Genomic DNA, 11896 nt, shown 5'->3' on the forward strand with positions numbered 1-11896 from the left:
ATTAAAAAGAATATGCTTATCTACTGACCCACAGGAGCTGTCCATGATGTTTTTCTAAGTGAAAAAGACAGGTTTAAGGGTAATGTGTATAAAATGATCGCATTTTAAGAAAACAAAAAACAAAACAAAACAAAAAAAAGAGAAACCCCTCTCTCTTTGTTCATATTTTCATGAGTCTGAGGCAGGACATATGCCAGATTGCTAATGAAGGTTTCTCTGAAGGTAGGCATCAAAAGTATGGGAGAGATGACCTTTTCCATAAGTAGATCATTGAAGTGTTACACTTATCATTTCTGTAATAAAATTTCACAATACAGAAAGTTTCTAAAAAAACCATTCTGATCACTATCACTCCAGCTATGTAAAATGCAAAGCTATTTGGGTTAGAAGATAACAGGAGATGCTGATTTTCTTCTCATCTTTTAGAATTTTTCTAAAATAAGCTTTTCTTAGGCCTATAATTAAGAAAACTTTTTAAAAAGATCTTGGGAAAATAAAACAAAATCTGTTAACTCTTAGAATGCTAACTGCATATTAGGAAAACCGGCTCTGAGAGTAACTTGGCAGCTGCAACAAAGAATTAGACAGTGGGGGGCCAGGTGCAGTGGCACAGGCCTGTAATCCCAGCACTTTGGGAGGCCGAGGCAGGTGGATCACCTGAGGTCAGGAGTTCGAGACCACCCTGACCAACATGGTGAAACCCCGTCTCTACTAAAACAATACAAAAATTAGCCAGGCATGGTGGCGGGCACCTGTAATCCCAGCTACTTGGGAGACTAAGGCAGGAGAATTGCTTGAACCCAGGAGGCGGAGGTTGCAGTGAGCCGAGATCACGCCATTGCACTCCAACCTGGGCGACAGAGCAAGACTCCATCTCAAAAAAAAAAAAAAAAAAAAAAAAAAAAGAATTAGACAGTGGGCTGTTGTCCAGCCTGCGCCTGGCCACCCAGAGGAGCCCCAGAGACAGGCAGGAGGCTTCACCGAGAGTCAAGTTCAGTGTGTGCACAAAAGGAAGGGTCTCTCCCTTACACATACTGCTCTCTCTCAAATACATGCACAGAGCAATGAGGAACAAGCACACATCTACCTTCACAGTAATTGTCACCACTATAAATACATAGCTACTATTTATGTGGAATGGGCTAATTACATTTTTGGAAATCAGAAAGTATCCTCATACTCAAAAAGACAGGAAACCATTACGCTAAACAAGGCCACATTTCAAGCTAACATAATATATCCATACACAATGAAAATCAACAACCATATTTAGGCCAATAAAAAAAAAAAGGCTCTTGAAGAAACAGTTCTAGGAATCAATAAAAATGTAACTTAAAAGTTGGGTGTGGTGGCTCACGCCTGTAATCTCAGCACTTTGGGAGGCTGAGGCAGGAGGACTGCTTGAGCCCAGGAGTTCAAGACCAGCCTGGGAAACATGGCAAAACCCTGTCTCTATAAAAAATACAAATACTAGTTGGACGTGGTGGTGCATGCCTGTAGTCCCAGTTGCTAGAAAGGCTGAGGTGGAAGGACTGCTTGAGCCAGGGAGATCAAAGCTGCAGTGAAAAAAAAAAAAACAAAAAGCACTTAAAATTACTTAAGGGAAAAAAATCTATTCTGAATGCTATCTTATAACAAGTAAATAAATTCCATTAACCAAAAATCAGTAACACGTACCACATGATCACAAAATGTAGAATTCAATTATTTTGCTACTAGTACTCTTGTACTGGTAAAAGCCATTTAAATTCAACAAAGACTGGGGGAAAAAGAAGCAGAAACTTTATACACCAGAGCATAAACTTATGCCAATATTTCTTCTTTAAAGACTTCAAAATGGCTCACAGATATTTTAAGTCGATAGGTCTAAAATGTACATTCTCACTCATAAAGAAAAGCTATCACTTGTATTTCATGACTCAAAACCTATTTTTTATTCAAAGTGCAAGTACAATAAACTCAGACTAGTGACTACAGTATAGAATGAAACCCAATTACAGTTAGGATTTGGAGGGATTAAAAAAAGACTATCCTGGCCAGGCACGGTGGCTCACGCCAGTAATCCCAGCACTTTGGGAGGCCGAGGTGGATGGATCACCTGAGGTCAGGAGTGAGATTAGCCTAGCCAATATGGTGAAGCCCCATCTCTACTAAAAATACAAAAATTAGCCAGGCATGGTGGCAGGCACCTGTAATCCCAGCTATTCGGGAGGCAGAGGCAGGAGAATCGCTTGAGCCTGAGAGGCGGAGCTTGCAGTGAGCCAAGATCATGCCACTGCACTCCAGGCTGGGCAACAGTGAGACTCCATCTAAAAAACAAAGACTACTCAGTGGCACAGAAAATCAACGTAATCAAAACGTGATGCACATCTCTTTTTCCCTAATCTTTTTTTATGATAGTACCATATATATATAACATAAAACATACCATCTTAACTTTTTTTTTTTTTTCAGACGACGTCTCACTGTGTTGCCCAGGCTGGAGTGCACTGGTGCGATCTTGGCTCACTACAAGCTCCGCCTCCCAGGTTCATGCCATTCTCCTGTCTCAGCCTCCCGAGTAGCTGGGACTACAGGCACCCGCCACCATGCCCAGCTAATTTGTTTGTATTTCTTAGTAGAGATGGGGTTTCACCGTGTTAGCCAGGATGGTCTCCATCTCCTGACCTCATGATCTGCCCGCCTTGGCTTCCCAAAGTGCTGGGATTACAGGCGTAAGCCACCGCACCCGGCCCGTCTTAACTATTTTTAAATGAATATTTCAGTGGCATTAAGTACACTCACTGTTGTGCAACCATCATCACCATCCATCTTCAGAAACTCATTTCTCCTAGCAAAACTGAAACTCTCTACCCATTAAAAAATAACTTCTCATTCCCCACTCTACTGAGCCCCTGGCAACCACCATACTACTTTCTGTCTCTAGTGACACGTACCTTTTGGGTAGGATGAATAATGTGTTTTTCTTTGTTGTAGGAAGGATCCGAAGATAAAGCTTCAGAAGATGGTATACTAACATTTTTAGGATCTGCTGATGAAGCAATGGTCTTTAAGTTTATCATAGAAGTAACATTTTTAGGGGCTGCTGACAGTTCTGTAGATAATGTCTGTCGAACAACATAACCCATTGGTGTCCAAGATAACTCTGCTCAAAGATAACCAAAATTGTTGAACAATCTCAACAGTAAAATAGAAATTCCTTAGTTACTCAAACATGCATTACATGAGGTAACTGCTCAGAGCATCATTAAATGTAGGCTATCATTTAAAACATCCTCTTGGAAACTACAGTAGTCACTAAACTTGTTTTTCTTCTTGGGGCATGCATGCTGCATTTTTTTCCCTTTTAACTTGTAAGGTTAATTTTCCTGGAAACTGGTTTTTTAACCTGGGGGTTGGAGGTGGGTAGACAAACAGTAGTTTTAGTTAAAAAACAATCCACAATAAACGTCCACGTGGCAAGCACACAGAATTAACGAACTAAAGATCAAATTTTGGCCCTACTAACCTTGAAGTGTACCTTTAACATCAGAAGTCAAAGATCACTAGACTTCAGCTATCACAATAACTGGTAATTTATTTCTTTTAGAACAGAGGCATAAGTACAGCAACACTACTCCTTTAGGTGCCCATGAAACTCTATATACAGACAAAACAAAAAGACATCTATCAGGACACAGGCAGGTGAACACCTGTCAGCAGCCTGTGGCTACCCCCAAGGGTAAAACAGACTGTTCCCCTCACTAGAGAACTACACATCCTCAGAGCAGCCTGTGAAGTACAGACCATTACTCAACCACATACATATCGAACATGAGAACATAAAAAAAAACACCCTATGAATAAATTTGGAATCATTTTGTAAAAATGTCTCTGTTAGGACAAGCTACTGTAAAAATTTCAAAGCAGGGCACATGGAACTCTCTCTGAAAATATTACTTCTTGGCCAGGACAGGACAGATGAGCAGTCCTTACAGTGTGGCAGGAGGCTCCCATGACCCTTGCAGGTGTCTATGGAGTTAAAACCGTTCTGGAGTACAAACGCATCAGTTGCCTTCCCTACTCTCCCTCTCTCACGAGAACACCTGGGAGTCTTCCAAATGCTGTATGAGGCAGGACCGTGAGGCAGGTGAATGCCACGGCAGATCTACAGAGCCAGATGGCAGAGCTGCGCAAGTGGAAAGCAAGGCTGCTCTCTGCACTACAGCTTTTTAATTTGGAAAAATAGTTTTCCTAAAAATATGCTATCTTAAAATGCAACACGCTTAATTTATTGTTATTTTTAAGCAAATTTGTTTGAACTTTGAATAGGGCAAGTGTTGACAGGTATCACCCAAATAAAAAAGAGCTCTTTGGGGTTCTCAATCTTTAAAGGTCTCAAAAACTTTTGAGAATAGGCAATACTAAAGGAAGTAGTTACTGCTGAGTTCATAAAATTTCTCACTGAATTGGATGTGTACTTCATTTAGAATTCTTGTCTCTTATTTTATACTCTTTGTGTGTGGATGTGGGATCTCATCTACTTAACTTTCTAAACTAACACTGATGTTAGGTTACCCACAATTCATTAGCTGTCTTAAGTCTTTACAACAAAAATCATTTCAACTGCACTGGAGTTAAAAATGAACTTTAAAAATCTATGACATTTTAAAAATTAATATTTTTGCAGCCACTTTTACCTCTTGTACATGAAGGAGAATTGGTAGCGGCATTAGCAGTTACAGATTCATTTGGGTTATTTTTCACCACTATTTCACCCTAAAAAGCAAACACATTAGATGTCATCAGAGAAATGCAAATTAAAACAAGGATATAACACTACATATCAAAATCCAGAACACTTTGACAACAGAAATCCTTATTCATTGCTGGTAAGAATGAAAAATATTACAGCCACTTTGGGAGATATTTAATAGTTTAGCAATTCCTTACAAAACTAACCATACTCTTACCATATGATTTAGCCACTGCACTCCTTGGTAATTATCCAAAGGAGGTGAAAACTTATGTCCACACAAAAACCTGCACACGGATGTTTATAGCAGCTTTACTCATAACTGCCACAACTTGGAAGCAGCCAAGATGTGGGCTACATACTATATGATTCCAACTATATGACATTCTAGAAAAGACAAAACTGTGGAGACAATAAAAAGATAGTAGTTAGCAGGGGCTGAGGGGAGGGAGGGATAAACAGGTGAAGCACAGAAGATTTTTAGGGCAGTGAAACCACTCTGTACCATACTACTATGGTAGACACACATCATTATGCATTTCCCCAAACTCTTAGAAGACACAACACCAACAGTGAACCCTAATGCAAACGATGCGCTTTGGGTGATGATGACATGTCAATGCAGGTCATCAATTGTAACAAATGCATTACTCTAGCACAAGATGTTGATAATGAAGGAGGCTGTGTGTGTGTGTGTGTGTGTGCAGGCAAGGGGCATATGGGAAATCTGTACTTTCCTCTCAACTTTGCTGTGAACCTAAAACTGCTCTCGAACATAAAATCTATTTTTTTAAAAAAGCCTAAGCAGTTACTTTCCATTTCAAAGTAATCACTTAATTTTAAAATATAGCTTCCCTTGCCATTCTTAAAATCTGCAAAATATATGCTAATTAAAATTTCCAAATATATAAGTACATAAAGTGAAAAGTTAAATTACTTCCTTCAACCAAATCTCACTCCCTAGAGGAAAACACCACCCACATCTATGGCTTCATTAGTATCCTTCTACTTCTTTGCCTGTGATATAAACATTTGTGTATCATATTTTTATGCGGATTCCCATAATGGAATCACACCACACATAGTATTGTGGCAACTTTTAAAAAAACTTTAACATACTACTGACAAACTTTCCAAGTTGGCACAGATGCACCACACAATTCTTAAAGCTGCAATGATCCCATGTAAATGCAAAAGCCATCATTCACTAGGCACACACCAAAGTTCAACAGTCCATCAAAATGTCTACAAAGACAACAAATGTAAGCCTGCAATGTATGCCCTGTTTTATGAAGACAGAAGGCTGTCTCACATATTAAACATAAGACATATAATGACGCTATGTGTATGGGGGGGTCGAGTATATTAAAAGGCTCCTCCAAGTGACTAACACCAGAGGTAAAAGTAAATTAAAAGATTCAAAGCTGAATCCATTAAGTAGATAATGGATTTAAAATAATTTTTAGAATTCATATGCTTCACAAATTTATCCATTTGTCAATTCATAACATGAGTCCAGGAATAAAAAATAATATTAAAACACAGCCTGTTCTTTTAGTAAACATAACTTTTATGCTCACCAAGGCCAATAAAAAATTAGAAATAGCTTACCTGTTCAAGAATGGTTAAATAAATTATACCTATCAGTATGAGAGATCCAATGCAAGTTGCTTTCAAAAAATACTTAATGACATGGAAAAAATACGAACAAAGTTTTAAACAATTCAAACATAAGACTGTACGTATTTATAATCTCAAGGTGAAGGAAATTCCCACAATAGACCATTTTTAAAAGATTATGTGTTAAGCATGCTTTTCTTTTGGTTGTACAATTTCAGACAAATATATATATTTTTTGTCATTTACAGACATTACTAATATCATCAGGAAAAAGTTTCTTTTAGAAGGAAATAACTTTTTAAAAAGCCCACACATAATTCAAGAGTGTATGTGACTCTATTAATAGAGCAATCAGTATGTATATCTTCTATCTTACTTCATATGTTCAAACACTTTAACAGTCACATGTAACAAGTGACCTTGATATAAAGCCCCAGTCACACTCCTGCTCACTCCACGAGCTGACCCTGAGGCTTACACAGCATCCTGGACTACTTCTGTAGGGCACTCATGAGAGCGGTACGTGATGAAGCCCGGCAGCGCCGTGGCTATTCAGCCACCGCACAAACCCAGCCTGGAGCCCCTGGAGCAGGCCAGATGGAACTATGATTTTTAGATAGCCATCAGTTGGCCTGACTTCTCCCAGCTCTTTGACAGGAAAGCACCATGCTACAACAGTGTGAGGGTACAACTGTATGAGGGTCCTGCATGCAAACTGCTACACAATGGCCTATCTTCTGCACATTACCAGCAACTGTCACTGAGCCTTCAGGCCTTAGTGTCCAGGCACCTAACAGAAGTCCAAGGGCAGGAAACAAATCCTTTCTCAATTCAAGAGGTAAAGCGAATGGGTGAGGCCTGTTTTCTTTATCTTTCTTCTTTCTACTTGCCTTCGTATTGGCATGTACTCCACTGCTCCTTCAGTGGAAATTCATCAGAAGCCATTTTAGGAACTACTAACCAGACACTATTTCTTCCTGGAAGTCTCAAATCAATCCATTTGAGAGAAATGCCTCAACTTGGTGGACTAAAACTCTGAGATCAAATGTTGAACAAAGTGAATTACCTGCTGTAATAAGTTTTCCTGAATTTGCTGCATCATTAACAAGACAAAGATGTAATAAAAGCCTGGAAAATTCAAAAGTTACACTATGCAGTTTTAAATATTACTACAGTTAAGTCCTCAGTACCATGGACAGGTTCTTGGAAACTGTGACTTTAAACAAAACAACATAAAACAAAACCAATTCCTTTTTTCATCAACATCATAATGAAATGATGGTGAAGAAAATGTTACTGGAGGACCTACTATACAGCCTTTCATTTAAAGTGCAGTTTCCAAGAACCTATTGACAACATTATGTGAGGACTTAATGTATTTCAATTTTTATAAAAGTCTTTTTTTTCTATGTTGGAAAAAGTGCTATCAGCATGTTAGAAGTAGCGTGTTGAAAATGGGCTGTCAAAGCGGCTAGACTCTGTTACAACCTTTTCCTTCTGAGGCACCACAATACCTTTCAGCTACCATATAAAAAGGAGTATACTAGATTGGGCACGGTGGCTCAAGCCTGTTATCCCAGCACTTTGGGAGGCCGAGGCAGGTGGATCACCTGAGGTCAGGAGTTGGAGACCAGCCAGACCAATATGGTAAAACCCCATCTCTACTAAAAATACAAAAAAATTAGCCAGATATGGTGGCATGTACCTGTAGTCCCAGCTAGTCCGGAGGCTGAGGCAGGAGAACTGCTTGAACCCGGAAGGCGGGGATTGTAGTGAGCCAAGAAGCTAAGATCGCGCCACTGCACTTCAGCCTGGGCAACACAGTGAGACTCCCTCCCCACAAAAAAAAAGGTATACTAGGTGATTCTTTTAAAACAATAGCTACAGCCGGGCACAGTGGCGTGGGTGGCTCACGCCTGTAATCCTAGCACTTTGGGAGGCCCAGGCAGGCGGATTGCCTTAGCTCAGGAGTTCAAGACCAGCCTGGGCAACATGGTGAAATCCCGTCTCTACTAAAATACAAAAAAAAATTAGCCGGCGTGGCAGCGTGCGCCTGTAGTCCCAGCTACTCGAGAGGCTGAGGCAGGAGAATTGCTTGAACCCAGGAGGCGGAGGTTGCAGTGAGCTGAGATCGTGCCACTGCACTGCAGCCTGGTGACAGAGCGAGACTCCGTTTCAAAAACAAAACAAAACAAAACAAAACACACAAATAAAACAATAGCTGCACTAGATGTTACAGCCTCATTATAAACTGTTCAAACAAAGAAGGTCATCTAAGTGCTCAATGAAAGGCTTCCCCCAATACATCCTCCCCATCTCCATGGACATCAAAGCCCACAGCAAGATTTAATGTGTAATGTTTGAAATGAGACAATTTAAAGTGTACAAAGGAAAAAGAAAAAGAGAGAGAAAAACCCTCACCTCACCTTTGATAACACTGCAGCTGGTTTTACTACTTCTCTTAGAAGAGAAATGTCGGTAGAGACAGAGTGGACAGGTCCCCACTTGGGTTGCTTCTGTATCTCTGACATATTGTTCTCTGCACCTTGCAGTTCAGGAAAGTCCAGTGTGGTAAATTCAAACTCAGGTTTGGAGGTAGATATATTTTTTGCAATGATTCTGGATTTCCTGTCTGTTCGCTTATGGTAACCATCTGTAATTACAAAATTAAAAGTAAGAGTAAAAATTTAGTTACTGTTTGATGACCAGTACGCAAGCAAAAATTGCAGAGTACAAAGACTATTGCTATTGATGCAACAGGTTGTTGTCAAAACACCGTAACTCTTACCGGTGTTGTTCACCTTCCTTTGTAAAAGTATAAAGTTTAAATGACCATAAGTATCAATCACTCTGGTTGGGGCCATCATGCAGAAAAACCAAAATGCACTGTATATTTTAGGAGTATGTATAGTCACGCGCCACATATGATGGTCTGATCAACAATGGATTACGTATACAACAGCCCCATAAGATTGTAACGAAGCTGAAAAATTCCTATTGTCTACTGGTAATGTCATGGTGCGATTACTCACGTTTGTGGTGATGCCGGTGTAAACAAACCTACTGAGCTAACAGGCATATAAAAGTATAGTACATGCGATGATGTACTGTACATAATACTCGGTAATGACAATAAACAACTATGTCACTTGTTTATGTATTATACTTTTTATCTTTGGAGTATATACTCCCTCTACTTACAAAAGAAAAATTTGGCCAGGGCAAGGTGGCTCACGCCTTAATCCCAGCACTTCGGGAGGCTGAGGCAGGCAGATGCAGCCACGAGTTCCAGACCAGCCTGGCCAACATGGTAAAACCCCAACTCTATTGAAAATACAAAAATTAGCTGGGTGTGGGGGCACATGCCCCCTAGCTACTTGGGAGGCTGAGGCACAAGAATTGCTTGAACTTGGGAGGCAGAGGTTGCAGTGAGCCAAGATAGTGCCACTGCACTCCAGCCTGTGTAACACAGTGAGACTCTGTCTCAAAAAAAAAAAAAACACAAAACGACAGAAGAAAAACTTAAGTATAAAGCAGCTTCAGGCAGGTCCCTCAGGAGGGATTCCAGAATAAGGCATTGTTATCACAGGAGATGACAGCTCCACGCATGTTACTGTCCCTGAAGACCTTCCAGTGGGACAATATGTGGAGGTGGAAGACAGTGATACAGATGATTCTGACCCTGTACAGGCCTAGGCTAATGTGTGTGGTTGTGTCTTTGTTTTTAATTAAAAAGTGTACAAAGTTAAAAAAAAAATTAATAGGAAAAAGCTTATAGAGTAAGGATGTAAAGAAAGAAAATATTTTTGTCCAAGCCAAGTATTTTTGGTTTTTCTGCATGTTTGTGTTTTATTACAAAAGGTAAGTGTTATTACAAGAGTCAGAAAGTTAGAAAAATTAAAAATGTATAAAGTAAAAAAGTTACAGTAAGCTAAGGTTAATTATTGAAAAAAATACTTTTATAAATTTCATGTAGCCTAAGTGTACAAAGTTTAGAACGTCTACAACAGTGTACAGTAACACCCTAGGCCTTCACATTCACCCACCACTCAGTCATTGAATCACCCAGAGCAACTTCCAGTTCTGCCAGCTCCATTCATGGTAAGTGCCCTATACGGGTAAAACATTTTGTATCTTTTTTTTTTTTTTTTGGAGACGGAGTCTCGCTCTGTCTCCCAGGCTGGAGTGCGGGGACGCTTGATCTCGGCTCACTGCAAGCTCCGCCTCCCGGGTTCATGCCATTCTCCTGCCTCAGCCTCCCGAGTAGCTGGAACTACAGGTGCCCGCCACCACGCCAGGCTAATTTTTTGTATTTTCAGTCGAGATGGGGTTTCACCGTGTTAGCCAGGATGATCTTGATCTCCTGACCTCGTGATCCGCCCGTCTTGGACTCCCAAAGTGCTGGGATTACAGGCGTGAGCCACCGCTGTACCTTTTCTATATTTTGATACACAAATACCACTATGTTACAACTGCCTACAATATTCAGTACAATAATATGGTCTAAAGGTTTATAACCTAGGAACAATAGGCTATATCATATAGCCTAGCTAGGTGGTTGGCTATACCATCTAGGTCTGTGTAAGTACACTCTAAATGTTCCCACAATGACGAAATCACCTAAGGGCACATTTCTCAGAATGTGTCCCCATCAGTAAGTGAGGCATGACTATAATTCTAAGGCTGATGAAATAGTTACCTTAACCTGATTGTGCAGCTGGGCATTTTAATTATTCTTTTTAGACATTTTATAGTATTGCAAATTTAAAGGGACTCTAATGAATTTTCTGTGCTAGTAAACTTTCCATCTTTCAGTTTGCTGGAATAAACTAGAGGGAAGCAGGTAGCATAAAACGCATAACCTCTTCCCCATCTTTCTCCTGAAATGCAATGGATAAGGTAGGCTGCAGCTACATGAAGCCCCTCATTTAATTATAAGACCAGAGTTACTACAGTTAATAAACGTCCCTTGTACCAGATGGTTTATGAGTGAAGTCAATGAAAAGAGAAAAATGTATATACCAAATAATACAAATTATAGGCACTTAAGATCCTACAATGCAACAGGTACCAAATAATAATCCCATCCCTGGGAAGAAATACCTCCAGAATTGCTCAGGAAGTCTGATGCCCTAAGCTGTGTCAGACCCAGGTCTCATTTCTTGGAGTAGTCACAATGAACAAGCCCATAGAAACAGCTGTATACACAGCAGGAATGTTTCTGGGGCACAAGGAGTAGGCTCGCATTATACTACATTGTTGGTTATTTTTACCTGATTTCAAACTATTCTCAGCGTAAATGGACAAATGATGTGAACCTCTAGCTGATTTTATCTCAGATGATATAGTTCCATCAGCCCTTTCACTGTCAAACTTTTGCTGATCATACGTTTTTTTCTCATCATAGGTTTTCTTCTGCAGGAAAGATTAAAAAGCAACATGAAATAAAACCACCACGATAAAAAAGGTTTAAGGCAGCAAAATATTAAGTATTCACAATTCAATCATTTTTTAAAAGGTTAAATACAAAAAAATACATGA

General features: G+C 39.8%; 1 protein-coding gene across 36 annotated transcripts in view; it reads right to left on the reverse strand.

Moving 5' to 3' along the window:
• The window catches only part of SECISBP2 (SECIS binding protein 2), a 50279-nt gene that overhangs the window by 29451 nt on the left and 8932 nt on the right, over positions 1 to 11896 (reverse strand). For 20 of the 36 annotated variants that reach the window (XR_008619674.2, XR_008619675.2, XR_008619677.2 and 17 more), the window contains 4 exons: positions 11629 to 11770; positions 8782 to 9008; positions 4680 to 4758; positions 2937 to 3145 (listed from right to left, as the gene is read on the reverse strand). Coding sequence is in view for 15 of the 36 variants with exons in the window: in XM_063594343.1 (XP_063450413.1) it covers positions 2937 to 3145; positions 4680 to 4758; positions 8782 to 9008; positions 11629 to 11770 (657 nt within the window). In the remaining 21 variants the exon portion in view is untranslated. Of the gene's footprint in view, positions 1 to 2936; positions 3146 to 3508; positions 3632 to 4679; positions 4759 to 8781; positions 9009 to 11628; positions 11771 to 11896 lie in introns of those variants that run through there. The other 16 variants (XR_010109136.1, XR_010109137.1, XR_008619678.2 and 13 more) reach the window with 3 other exon arrangements.

This window comes from Pan paniscus, chromosome 11, assembly GCF_029289425.2.
Source record: "Pan paniscus chromosome 11, NHGRI_mPanPan1-v2.0_pri, whole genome shotgun sequence".
NCBI classification, from domain to species: domain Eukaryota; kingdom Metazoa; phylum Chordata; class Mammalia; order Primates; family Hominidae; genus Pan; species Pan paniscus.